The 14,691-nt window shown below is 34.8% G+C and overlaps 1 protein-coding gene across 3 annotated transcripts in view; it reads right to left on the reverse strand.

Annotated features, from left to right (window-relative positions):
• Positions 1-14,691, reverse strand: part of SREK1 (splicing regulatory glutamic acid and lysine rich protein 1) — a 36,755-nt gene that overhangs the window by 17,170 nt on the left and 4,894 nt on the right. The window contains exons 1-8 of one of the 3 annotated variants that reach the window (XM_088157206.1): positions 14,033-14,168; positions 8,016-11,350; positions 6,732-6,855; positions 6,333-6,448; positions 4,885-5,049; positions 3,751-3,929; positions 3,025-3,155; positions 1,481-1,595 (exon numbers count right to left, since the gene is read on the reverse strand). In XM_088157206.1, the coding sequence (XP_088013332.1) occupies positions 1,481-1,595; positions 3,025-3,155; positions 3,751-3,929; positions 4,885-5,049; positions 6,333-6,395 (653 nt within the window). In that variant the 5' untranslated portion in view covers positions 6,396-6,448; positions 6,732-6,855; positions 8,016-11,350; positions 14,033-14,168. Of the gene's footprint in view, positions 1-1,480; positions 1,596-3,024; positions 3,156-3,750; positions 3,930-4,884; positions 5,050-6,332; positions 6,449-6,731; positions 11,351-14,032; positions 14,169-14,691 lie in introns of those variants that run through there. The other 2 variants (XM_088157205.1, XM_014881399.2) reach the window with 2 other exon arrangements.

Here is a 14,691-nt window from a genome sequence, read left to right on the forward strand (position 1 = left end):
TAAAATTCAATTGCAAGGCCAATTAATTACAACTGAACCAAAGCACAACCTTCAATAAATTTTATGTCACAGAGATGAAAATTATGTTATATAAAAACAGAAAAACAGGGAAGCAATAAGGATAGTTAATTTTTATGGATGAAGCTGCCTCAACAGGTCATACTAGCTTTTTTACATGTTCTCAAAACTGTCAGTAGCAATATTAAACAATTTAACAAAACAAAATAAAATATAGTAACTAACATTTGTTTAAAGAACACGTTTTCCACAGTTAAAAAAAGAAAAACTTATGTTCTAAAATTCCACTTGGTTTGTGCCAAGACAAGATAGGACTGAAATTACTGCATTGTTACACAAAAACCAGTTTGTTTTTCCATTATGCCTTGAATTGGGGACACAGCAGAGAAGCAAGCAATAAAGAAGTGACCAAATGGTCCTTCTCGCATTAAAAAGGTATCTAACATTTTGAAGACATTAGAAAAGACGTGCTGTGGTATCCCGTTATTGCAAAATTGAAGCCTGCATTTGTACTATATTTATTTGATAGAATAATTGATGATAACTCCTTCTCACCAGATTTTCTGTATTAACAAGCATCCTAGTACCCTTGTTTAAAGACATGAATGAAAGGATGTATCAGAGCTGTTGCTGTAATATGGATGACACTCACTTTTTAAAAGTGTAAGCAATCAAATAACATTCCAAATGTTGGGGTTTTCTTTTTATCCTCAACATGATCAAGTATTTTTAGATTGATTTACCTAGGTTCTCAGAAGGTATTCCTGACATTGAAAGAATCTGGACGATTTTGGGAAGCCTTTAAAATTCTCACAGAACAAGGCTGTTTCATTCTCAGAAAAAAAACTTAACAGTTATACTTCGAGAATGATCTAGTAATTTACTCTTTCAGAACTGAACAAAGTAAGCAAAGCAAACAAAACCTGAAATATGAGAAACTGTCCATGAAGCCTTTTCCCTATGTTTTTTAAAAACATAGCTTCACATTTTCAGGACAGTAAATAAAAACACTGCATTTATTAACACAATGTTTAGAAGTTGTGGCCAATAGGAATTCTATACCAAAAACCAGCCAGCCTATCTGCTCAGGATAAATTAAATAAATTCTACGTTCCATCCACAAAATGCAGGTTTCTCTTTAAAATACAGGTCACAAAACATTATTTGGCTACATGGTCTAATGTACAGAAATACAAAATGTACAAAAAACCCAGAGAACTTATTATTTTACATGGCACAGGTAGTGCCTTCTAGTGTCTTAACTAAAAGTAATCCTAAAAGCATTTAGGATTTAGAAGAAAAGAGTATCTTTTCAGAAACAAAGTTCCTGGCTATGCTGATCTGCTGAGTGCAAGTTAGTAGTCTCTACAGGAAGACTTTTCTGTAACTAAAAAATATCAGTAACCAGCACCGTGCAAAAAAACTCAGTATGATCTTAGTCTGAAACAAAAAGCATACCTACCTGTGTTTTGAGTGTGATCTTTTCCTCCTAGATCGGGATTTTGAGCTAGACCTGGATTCTGAACGAGAATGGGAACGAGATCGACCGCCTTTTCTTTCACTGCTCTTTCCAGACTCTGAGAGGAAAAAACCACTTTGCAGTGTAAGCTCAGAACATTTAAAGATCCCAGTTAACAATCTGGCACAAGTGGAATATACCACATATATTGCAAGGGCCTACTCTCTGCACATCTTCCTTCTTTGCAAATATCCTTCAGAAACATCCAAGAAAGTCATTGCATATACTCGTTGAGTGCAGCCATCCTGCAGCAGTACACATAAACCAGATAATTATAAACAGCTAGCTCTACTACAAATGGGATTTATGTTGCTGCCACAATGCACAATATCATAACACGTCCTCCTTTTGGCCTATTATTTAATAAAATCACCTTATTTTTTTAATAACTTGGGAAGAATAGAGTAAATTCAGAGGGCATAATTTTGAAAACAAGCAAAAAATATAAGTATTACTGACTGTATTTTTAGATATTTCAAACACTGTACAAATACTCAAGTTTTATTCCTCATTGTTTTGTAGGAGGAAAGGATTAACAGAACAGGCTAGAAAGTCTGACCAAAGGCCAAAAAGTCAACAGAAAACTTTATAGTGAGCTCACCATGGTTCAGAGTCTAATTTGTATTCTGTTCCTTAACAGTGATAAAGTGACAGTTATTTTACTACTAACCAAAAAATACAACAGAAAATAATCCCCCTGCCAAAACCCTCAAGAGTCCGCACTAACCAACACAAGATAACACTGGGTCACTTAGTAAGAAGAATGGCAAAAGGTTGCTGATGAAATGAAGTAGGAAGTTTACTAAGCTGTGATTTCTTTTTTTATGCTGTGGCTTTGCAATCAAGTTTAAGCCAGCATAAATCACCACTGGAATGTCTGCCTAACTTCTCAACACAATCCCACCTTCCTCCTTGAGTTGGCATCTCAGTGTTAACAGGGAACAGGGAAACAATCTGATGAAAAGCTCTACAATGTTAATATTTATCCCAGACTCATTCTCTGATCCCATTTACTTTGAGGATGCATACAGCCTTGAGTTAGCATGAAAATGAAACCAAATTAACCTGCTGCAGTTAAGGAAAGCATAATATTACTGCTTTCAGAACCAAGCTAGCTCACTCTGATTGTAACACTATGGCATTAAAGGGTGCTAAAGGACAACAAAAAAATATAAAGCATTTTCATTTAAATGTTTTCAAGTCCTCTTAACTTAAAAAGTGCAATCATTAAGTATTGATTTAGTATTAAATTTGCATGTTTGAGAACGTTCAGTGAACATGTATCTTAAAACAAGACATGATGAAATAAAATACTTCATTCCACTGCTTAGATTAATGAACAGAATTTTGATTATTTTGTTTTTTTTCCCCCCACATGTACGAGATTCCTCTGGATACCCTCCTCTTGTGTCTGAAAATGCTCTTAGAAATGTGTACCAAAGTAAACACAGAATGCACCTGTTCAGTAATGAACACAATATACCTACCTGGCTCAATAGCAGCAGATATAAAAGACTGGGCTTCCCTTACTCTCTTCATCACTTCTTCTAGCTCCTTGGCAGCAGCTTGTGGTGTCATTTCAGGAGGCTTCACTATTGCATTATTGGAGTGATTTATCCTAGATTAAACAAAAATAAAAAACATTCATTCTTAAGCATTTGAACAGGGCAAATGAAAAACAACTAAGAAAGGAAACCATCTCAACTTCATGTACAATTAAAAACTTAAAAAGTTTAGCAAAGCTATAGATTTGTAACACTCATCTGTTCCAAGTATACAAAGTGCATTTTATTACTGTGAAATCTTACCACTTTTAAAGAAGGGCAGCACAGCATTATTGGGTTACAGTATTTTCAGTAAAAGTCTAGGAAGTTACTTTTCTATTTCAGATCAAATCTCCACATTAACTACATATATCATACTGCAAACTTACTTAATACTATGGACTTCAAAGATTATTTCACTATTGTAGCTTACACTACCTCAAGATTAATATAAATGTATTTTACTCTATGCTATATGTATTCTATTGACAGAAATTTATGCCAAAATGTGAAACTGGAGTTGATAAAAAGTCCTCATTTGTTAACAACAGGCCCCCCATATTGAAAAAAAATGTCACAGCATTTTGCTACACATAAAGTCATAAATGTGTGTACAGATATACAAAGAAATCTCTCATTCAACAGTCACATGGATAATTAATTTCTTACTTCAGTGGCCGGTCTCCAAACATAACTCCATTAAAGGCAAGAGCTCGAGGTACAGAATTTTGGTCTGCAAATTCCACAAAAGCAAATCGTGTTGGTTGTGTCTCATCCCCTGCCATTCGCACAAATTTGACTTCTCCAACTTGCTTAAAGAACTCAAGCAGCTGATCTGCTGTTGTAGTCTAGAAAGAGTTGAAGAGCTCAGCTAAAGTAAATTATGCAATGAAAACCACGTATCTAATATATTGGGTAGTTTAAGAGCTACAGATTTTTGGAATTATACCATATTTACCAATGTGACATAAATTTGGGAAAGCTACATTTCAAAACTTAAACATGTATTTTTTTCTTCCATTAGTCTAAAGAATATTCTACAATTTTAAATAGTGCAGCCACAAGCCCTTAGTTCCTCACTTAGGTAAAAAAAGGAGAAGAAATTTACATAGGATTTTGCACTTTTCAGGCAACTAATCTGAAATAAATGCCCGTTTCCAAGCTACGAATTGTGACTATTGATCAATTAAAACAAAAAAATCCCAACAATATTAAAGAATTTAGATTGATGTGGTTTTCTACCAGCTTCCAGTTTGTTTTATTTGATCAAAATCACTAGTACTTTTAGACTCAGTAGAAAACCCCAAAATGTAAACTTACATTGCTATCAGTCAAAAGAAAGTATTTTTCAATTAATCTGATCACCCCTCGAAAAACCAAGCTGCTGACTGAAAGATATTTTAAGCTAATTTTGCAACTTCCAGTACGACATATTTTACTGTACCTAGGCAACTGCACTGTGCTGTGGGGGACAGCTACCATGATCTCATGACTTTTGAGGACAGCTTATCTAATACAGCTGAACTGTACATTTAATCAACACACACAATTAGAAGTAGGTTTCTTTAATTGACCTACAGTGGATTCTCTGGTATTCTGACAAAGCTGGTCTAATCTGACTGGCACACGAACCTTCAAAATTCAAAACATCATGAATAAGCAAAAACATTTAGGGGGTTTAATTTAAATTCATGTTGCCATTAACTAACGGAAACTCTTTTAACATGTAAGATTAGAATTCATAGATAACATTTTCACACCTGCTATTATTTCCACAACACTGAAACAAAAAAAAAAAGCTACCTGGGAATTCAGGTTTCCCACATAGACTGTTCTCCTGATTTCATCAATTTTGGATGGATCCACATTTCCCATAATTGGTGGTTGTGGTATTTCTCCCAGTGCCGTAATGTTAGGATCCAATGCTGCTGCTGGTATAGCCCCCAAAGTACCAAGTGAAACACCGAGCTGGAAAACACAAGCACAGGATACACTTTGCAGCCAAGCACTAGTGAAAGATATTCCACTTCTTAACACTTGTTTGCCTGGATGCATTTCTGCAAAAACAGATCAAATGAATATAAGCAATACTTTAAGGTCACAGCACAGCAGATTTTTTTAGAGAAGAAAAATTTACCCAGAAATAAGCTTCCATACTGAAGGTATTCTGTGGGTTAGCAGCTAATATCAAAGAGATCTGGACAGGGATATATATTAATCACAAAATATACAGGCTCTGATGCATAGAGTCAATTAAATTGAGTACGATTCTTTCACACACAGCTAGTATTCTTATTTTTATGAAACAAGTATTTGGACTAGACAAGGAATGGCTGAGATCTTGCCCAGCAAGGAAAGAAGGGAATTTCCAGTACTCAAGGTCATCAAAGGGACACATAAAGCATCTTCTGCACAAACGAATCACCCAAGATTAATTACAGTTGAAATGCAAAGAATATTCTAAGTTCTTCCACTCGTACCTAGAGAATGAGAAAAATACAGCTGTCATGTTTGGAACTGGAAAAGTGTCCTGCAAAATGTTATAAGAAGTCACTTAAAAGTCACTATGAAATTGATCCATTGAGTTTGAATTTGGTTTGAATTTTCTCGACCCAAAAAGCAACTGCCTTTTCAAGTAACGAATTATCTAAGAAGTGTGGGGAATTCTGAACCAGCCATTGGTACCTTTTTATGTAACAAAGGAAAAAAACTACTCTATTTTAGCCTTAAATTTTCCTTCAATAAACCACAGCAACTTGCTGATGTTAAGAAAGGCTTACGGGGTAAACGGGAATGGAGGAAAAAGAACAGAACCAAGCTCCTCTATTTTTCATGATGAAAACATTGTTAGACAGTCTAACAGTCAAAAATCCTGCCACAGAGAGAGCAAGTCTCTACTGCAGCTTTTAACATTCTGAAGAACTGGTGTCAATGTAACTTAGGTTTTAATAAATTTTTTGTCAGTGGATAACTACCACTAGACCAAAATAATGGCCCTACAGGGTAGGAGGGCAATTAAAGAACAAGAACCAAAACCGGTATTTACCCACTATTTTGGAAAATAGTAATCTGAAAGAAAAGCCCTGCAAAGGAAGCATATGGACATATTCTGATCAATCCTCAGGAGAGTCATGACAGCTAAAGCCCCACTGCAACATCTGTGGACCAGATAGTTCTTGCTCCCTGTACACAGAAAAGGCTCGAGAGAACAGAGGAAACAGGAAATTATACAGACAATGAACTTTACTTACTGTAGTCAAGGGGGTTGGCGTAGGTATAGGAAGTAACCCTGCACCAGGCATCAGACTTGTCATAGTAGGAGCAGGCGCCAATAGAGAGAGGGCTTTGGCTTCATCTGGGATTTTACCTGAAGAAGCAAATGAAAGCATTACACAGAGTTGGAACACTAGTCAGATGTTACTCTATGATTTTATAATTACCCTTGCATTTAAAAATGTAATAAATAACAACGAATCTATCTACCAGATCCTTACAAAGAAACAAATAACTTAAGTTTTTCCTTTTACCCTGCTCTATTAGGAAAAACAAAAGTGAGCAAAACTTCAAAGACTAGCAATCTCATTAATGGATTATTATTTTAAAAACTGAATAATGTATATAATTATTTAACACTTTGAGCTATGGGTCACCTGTACTGGAAACTTAACGTTCATGAACCAAACGATATCAAGCATGGACGCTTTCCCAGGGCGGTGTTTTCGCGGTGATCGAAAGTTGTTTTACACATGACAACCGTTCGTGTTGGCTGCATCACTAATAGCACACAGAACATCAGATACAGAAAAGAAGAACATTTTTTAAAGTTTAATCCCCAGAAATGGCAAATAACCAAATCAGTAAAAGAAAGAAAACCAAAAAAAGGGAAAAAAAAAAAGAAAAAAAGAAAAATAAAAAAGAAAAAACCGATGTGCTGACTGAAATTTGTGCTTTTCTTTATTCCTCTGGTGCTACCTATTTAAAATGTAAAAATAAATAAAACATAAAATAATAAACTACTGAACTACTGTGACTGCACAGAATACATACTACAAGTGAAGTTGAAGGTGGAGGAAAGAAGAGTAGAAAAAACTTAAGATTTGTACTCTCTCACAGTCTAGTCACTTCAGTTTATCTGAAACTGTTAACTCCAAATTTACTGAGATTAGAGAAAATCATAACTAATCAGGCTAAGCAAGCTCTGTTTTCCCAACACAGGTATTTCCTACTATTTTAACCTGATCAGTCCTCATATCATGCTAAAAGTTTAAATAACTACTAATCTGAATTAAACGTAGGTTTCATTGAATGTTAGCCATGATTAGACTATTAAATCAACCCCCCAAAAATCTCCAAAAATCAAAAGATTAATAGTTAAACAATTAATTATTACAATTAAATGTACATTTTAAATTTGAAACGCAAAGGGATTAAAACTGGCACAAGAATTAAACACTAAACTAAAAAACTAGTGAAAAAAGATTACTGGCCTAATTGTATATATTCTAACCAACTGAGTCCTTTATTATTATCCTATGGATCTTAATAAAGTAAATGCTCTTATTTAAACATTGTTTTAATAGTCGAGTAATATATAAAAAGCTGTGCCAGTGGTTTCCTGCCTTGATTCAAACTGCGCATTTTAACTACAAAACATCTAAATCCAGAATCTGAAGATTAATATATATTCTTATTGAAAAGGAAAATTTGAGGTAGGTTTCAAAACACCATGCAGGTTTAGCCATACGAGTTCCAACTGACACCACAGAAAACACAGTACTTTAAAAAATGAGAAGAAACAAGTGCTGCAAACCTGCTCTACAGATCTGCAGGAAAGTCGGGGTTACATTGGGATATGACTGAATGACAAAACAAATCTAAATGAAACTTAATTTACATGTAGCATGGGTGGAACAGAACAGATAAAGTAACAGTACCCTTTTTTTTCATGCTTCCTATTTACATTTATTTTATTTATGTTAAAATTTGACCTTGCTCCTTAACATGTAAGAAACCACTTGATTTTGCTATCTAAGGGAGAAAAACAGGAAAATTATTAGCACTTAAGAGTTAACTGTGCAGTAATGACTTCAGCTTTTTAAAAAACATGCACAAATCTAAGCCACCACCACAATGTTCAGCACTCTTAACAGATCTCGTTTTGAAGTCAGGCATGCAATGAGAGGTGGACCTGATTTGCCTGACTGCTCAAAAGTATCAGGTACTTTGCCTAATATGCAGGCCTACTAACAGGCTTTTGAATATACAGTTCCAGCAGATGTGCATGCAAATTAGGCATAGAATTATGTACCAGTTCTTCTGAAAGTCTATTAAAGTCTTTTCAAATGACTAATGAACCAGAACTTATCCAGAACAGTAAGCATCTTGCAATCAAACAGCTACTCATGCAGGATTCTATGGATCAAGAGACAAAGCACAATTAAATCCAAAGGCAGAAATGGCTCTGGTAGCGGTGTGCCTGCATGTTAACTGAGATCCTTGGTCACTATTGTACATAAGTATATGCCTAATTTAAGTATGCACTCACAAACAGCCAATTCAATACACACTTAACCAGGTAAACTTACAAAATGCTTAGGCGTTTAGCCCTTTCAAGCAGGAGCGCAGTTAGGACATAAAACTAAGACAGACAGTGACTCAAGTTCATAAAGTGACTTCAGTAGAAGCCTAAACTTTAAGTATACGGATCATAGCACTGAAATAACTGAAACGTTGCTGGAAGTGCTGAAACGTTGTTCAAGAAATCCACTGAACATTTCAGGTAAGTTCACCACTATAGCAATGCACAGAATGAACAGCATGCATATGTAAATTGTAAAGTTTGCAGCATTATTTCCAGAATACTTCAATCTTTCAACAATGTAAAGTTCTATTTTAAATACAAAATCAAACTGGTCAGTTCCATACCATAATGAAAGACTTGTTTATTTTGTTTTCAAAAATGAGAAAGGGTCATTTCTACAGACAGAACCCAGAAAATTTGCCTGCATATTAAGACCCTGTCTCTTCAGAATAACTTTTACAGTTTTTAAGACGAGGTCAAGTTATAAAAAATTCTACAGAACACTGTTGTGGAGAAAAATAATTAAATCTGCAGTATCTTGAGTATCTACCTTCATATTCTTTAAAAAGTTTTGAAAAAAACTAATATGTGAGTCCAAATAACCTTTTAAGTTAAAAGCTTTAAATTTTGCAGTTTTACCTCGGCAAATGTATTTGTAAAGGAAATACAAGCCCACTAAATACATCAAAAACATGCGGGTTATGATGCAACGACAGTTTAAGAATAATACTTTCATTTTTAGAACATATAAAATCTGAGTAAGAATGAAGGGAAGATATTTATTTTCTGATGAGGGAAGCAGTCAAAATAAATACGCCATATCTATACCACATCCTTACACAGATTTCTTAGAATCTCTTCTGCTTACTAAACTATAGGTTCTATAATCATTTATATATTGATTCTTCCCTTTGCAAAAGGATCTGGAAGCAAACGTACATAGTCCCGGTGTTGCCTAAAGGCATAGATGTGACTGCTACTTTTTTGTACCATTAAAGAGCCCTAGATAACCTAGTCCATACTAGATCCCATTTTCCTAAAGGCTAAACAGAATCATCTGCATCAAAGTACTAATCACAGTATTTTTGTTCCTCAAGAGCTCAGAAGAAATTAATTTCCAACTCTTTATACTGAACCTAAAGAGTTAACCCTCACATCCAAAAGTGCTTCTGCAATGAGTTTGCTTGTTTTAAAAATGCTGAAGCGTTCACAATCTTACTTTGAATATTAAAAAAGGTCATTATTTTCCTGCTATTTTACACCCATGGAACATGTACACTTAGAAATAAACTAATTTGTATGAGATCCAACTCATGAATCTTAGTGAATTTAGGAGAAGGGAATAAAGAGATTACAGTTACTGGCAATTCCAACTGTTACAGCCAAATCCAACAAAGATCACAAATCACAGCTCTTTCCAGCTGCAATACAGAGCCTGGTGAAAGGGGTGAAACCAAGAGACCCCAGTGCAGCTGGCTGGGAAGAGCAATGCCTGAGGACTAGACACGCCACTTTGTCCACCACCATTTCTGTTTCAGGGCTTCTGTTTCACAAGAAGTAAGAACATTCTTTAGGGATGAGAACCATCTCAATCACTCCAGCATGAACTGCCAGGGCTTCTGAGACTCTGGGATGACTGGAAAAACACTTTTTTTCCTGACTTTAGCGGTTTTTTAAACCTCTTCCTGAAATAATCACCACTAGAGCATGTCAAAGTGCAACAAACACACACACACACACACACACACACAAAGAGAACTGATTCAATCTTCCCACAAGTAACAGTGTTAGAAGACAATGTGTCTCACATAAACTCCAACCAAAACTTCAGGCTGCATTTGTACTTATGAGTGGTAAATAGTTTTTTTGAAAGTTACAAAAAAAAAAGAAAAAGAAGGATAAAATCTTACTACCACTGACCTCACTGGAGCAAGGTTGCGTTAGAAGTAAACAAATATTTCATGACATTCAATATTCATAAAAGTTCAATTTCAGAAATAATTACTTTAAACTCATCATGTTAGATAAAAATAGTAAGCCTTCTTTTAAAACAGCTGGTGCAACATAAAATAAAACACTCTGCTGAGGGAAAGTAGCAGAGAAGTATTACGACTTTACTTTCTAAAGTTGCTTTCTCCAGAAGTTAAATTTCAACTGTCCTTTTCCAAGACAAACTCATAAAGCACAACATATGGAAGAATGTATCTCAAAACTGAAATTTTTCATTATTCCTGTCTTCTGACAAAATGTACTCATCTGCTGAATTTAGATACTTCAATGAATTCCAAATCAAATTTATCCTTAATTCAGCATTAAAACCCAATTACATTCTAAATTCTCTGTATACCATCCACCATTCATAAGCAGCTTCAGGTCAACTTCAAAATCAAACACTGTGAACCCTTTACAAACATCATTTTACAGAACTGAAGTACCAGTTCACAAGTACAAGGGAAAGAGATTTAACAGAACAAAACAAAAAAGGGACAAAATAAAATAAAAAATAAAAGAAACAAAGGAAAGAAAGCAAAATAAAATAAAAACAGAGACAGGGCGTCCATCTTCAGCAGGTCAGACTTCGATCTCATTTCCCCCATGAAGGTTTCACTTGGCGGCAGGTTTAGTGGCATGGCAAACAATGCCTAACTCAGGCAAGTGTAACAGGTCTGCCTTGGCCAGTCTAGTCATCTAATAATGCACAAATATCACACAGAGAAAACATACAAAACCAAATTAATAGTCAAAATCCATCTACCAGATAATGTGGATATAAAATTTAGAAAGATTAGGGTGGCATCTTTGTTTAGCTTTCAACCTTTGCATTTTCAAAGTACATTTAACAAAAAAACCTACCAATACACACATATAAGTCATATTTTCACATCTTAATAATCTTACTTCATTTGCAATTACATTTTTATTAAATTGTTCATCAAATGTCACATACTTTACATTGATTTCGTTCTGTAGTGATTTCCTTCTTGATTTACCTATGTTTAAATACACTCCAAATTTCAGATTTTATTCTATTTTTTAAACCAGGCTTTCAGATTTCCATTTTACCTCTCCTCTACATTGAACGTCACACATTAAATGTTTTATTACCGGCAATGTTGGCCAATGGTATAATTTTACCTCCTGCTAGGACAAAAAGCCATCACTACTTTTAAAACCCGATCCACTCCACTGATTCCATTAACAGTGTGTCATATGATACATAGTGAAAAAACCCTTGTGCCATGGTCACCAAAGCCATATTTATTCCACACAATAAATTAATCAGAAAGTTAAATTTGTGTAAATTCACATCTTTTTATAAATTACTGATTTTGATATAAAGTTACAGGGAACAGCATTCTGACGTTAAAAAAAGCGACCTCGAAACCCAATCATTTGTTCACCTAATTATGCATACATTTCTGTGGAGTCCAGAATGATTCTGAACAGTGACAATGTTTTCTCAGAAATGCCTGTTTAGACACTTATGAAAAGAGCTGGAACAAGATTTGTCACAATTTTCATTTATTCTCCTTTCATTCACTGTCTGCCACAAAAGACACAGGAAAATGTAGCTTTACCTGCCTGTTGCCATATCATGTCAGGCAGTGATCTCATCAAAAGAAAAAACAGGAAGTGTTGCTCACTCATTAGGCAGCCATCTCCCTCTCTGGCAGTACTGAACCAACGTTAAGATCTTATTGATGAAATTTAAAACTAAGATTCTGAACAATCTTAAGTCTATTTATTTAGGGGCCATTCTTCAATTGGAGACTCTGGTCTCCTTAGCCTCTCCATAGTTTCCAGTGCATACAGCAATACTCTCTTTGTATACAGCAATATTCTCTTTGTGGTTTAAGAACAAGTCAAAAATAGGAAAATAAAGAGCCCCCAAAACAAGACACAAAAGGAACTAAAAACCTAGGCTTTACAAAGACAAATGTATGTGCTGTATGACCTGCCTAAGAAAGCTACAAGAATAGGCAGTACACTGTAGGCCAATATGGCCTTTAGTAAAGGTATTTTCATAGTTTAGGAAATTTTGGAGACTTGCCAGTTCGTTAAGAATGTCCCAGATGAATATTACAGCAGCACACATCTCACACTATCTGGATATGATGCAGCAAACATGCCAAAAAATGGTACTCTGGGACCATTGTTAACAAACTAAAAGGAGTCAACAGTACTTTTTTTGAATCAAAACCTGACTCTTGCAGTTAGACGTGTTAATAAGAGGTATTTCTTGATCTGCTGCAGTTTACGGTTCAATCACTCTACATATTGCTGTTCATGGCAAAACAGCAAGTTTAAAGTAAAGTCAGGTTCACTTCATCAGCTAGAATGATTCCATTCTAAAGAGGCAATAGATCCAGCACCAGTCAGAGACGAAATTCCACAGTGATCCCAATGAAGTCAATGGGGCTCTGCCTAACTCTATTGATATGCCTACCACAGGACCCTGCTTCATGTATCTGTATTCAAATCTAGGATGCTTGTAGTAACAACATAAACTGTCTTATACTCAACACATCTGTAAAAGCATGGCCTCAGAGGTAGTTAAAGGAACACCTGTCAACTTAGTATTCATCAAGTATTTTATCTCATTAATAGTTTTAAGAACATTTTATGATGGGAGCATTCTGGACAGATCACTGCATATTCAAACAGACATCCGAAACAAAAAAGTAGTATGAGTATATACAAGAAAAGTTTTTTATGGCACGTGAAGTAACATTTTCAACAGTAACAAGAAGGAAAAATTGTTTTGTAAAAATTAAACTAGCAGATTAACATTTCTATTCAAACAGTATTTTGAATGCCAAGTATCTTCAATTAGATGACTCTAAAATGGCAAAATAAATATATCACATCTATAAGACAAAATCGAGATTCACTCTAAAAAAACGCAGAAATAATCAGTATCTTTTAAAAAGCACAAATCAGTCAAAAATTCTCTACAGCAAGGTGATACATTAAGATTCAAACTGCAGTGTTATGTGTCAGGAAATTGCCTGATCTCTTCAGAGCTCCATTGACTTCAGTGAGAACTCTGTGTGCAAATACCCTTGCCAATACAAATCATAGTGAAAGGAATTACTTTCCTTTCTTTTCCTTCAAAATATGTAATAACTATGGAAACCTGAGCTATGGTAACTTAAACCAACTATCTTTTTGCTAATGCTGAATTTCAAATGAACATGTGTAACTGGGTTTTTCTTAATTCAATTTTCAATTTTGTTTCAAGGCCTTTTTTTTTTCCAAAAAGCAATAAAATAAAATAAAATAACAGAGCATCACCTTACATAAAAAGCTTAAAACAATTAACAGACACAACAAAGACCAACATTACAGAAGAATATCTGTAATACCAACCTTCTGCGCAGGGCACAACTATCAAAGCTCTGTCAATAAAAACCGTGTTAGTTAGATGCTGGGCCACACCAACACTCGATGCTTCACGAAACTTAATATAACATACTTTGGAGGAAAAAGCAAGAGGTGCGTTGCTGCAAGATAAAAGGAAAAAATAACCATTAGTCACAATTGCATACTTGTATTTTTAACTATTACTCCTTAGGGGGGGGAAAAAAAAAAAAGGTATTCTCCTATGAAAGAAAGCCTCAAGTATAGAAATTTACTAACTTGCCAACTTGCTATACCAGTGAAAAAAGCATGAAGCAGCTTTTCTTACTATCTAGCTGCACAACACAGTACACTACATTTCAAATTACCATTTTAAGAAGCATATTTACTTGACAATCACAAGTCAAACAACAAACCCTGCCATTTTTTGGTGGGTCCTTTAGATATTAGCCTGTAATAATCAATATTCTTTCTACGGCTTTCACAAAAGTAGTTTTATTAATTCTTACAAAGAAAAAAGCAGTTCTTGAGAGGGCTTTCAAATACTAGGTCTTAGATGACTATTGTAACAAAAAATATTTTTAAAATTTGTGAAGTTTGGCACAATGTAGCATGGAGTAACACCGGAGAAAGTAGGAGCAACTCACCATTTTGCTACAAAAGGGAAG

Source organism: Sturnus vulgaris, chromosome Z (genome assembly GCF_052056855.1).
Source record: "Sturnus vulgaris isolate bStuVul1 chromosome Z, bStuVul1.hap1, whole genome shotgun sequence".
Classification (NCBI taxonomy): Eukaryota; Metazoa; Chordata; class Aves; order Passeriformes; family Sturnidae; genus Sturnus; species Sturnus vulgaris.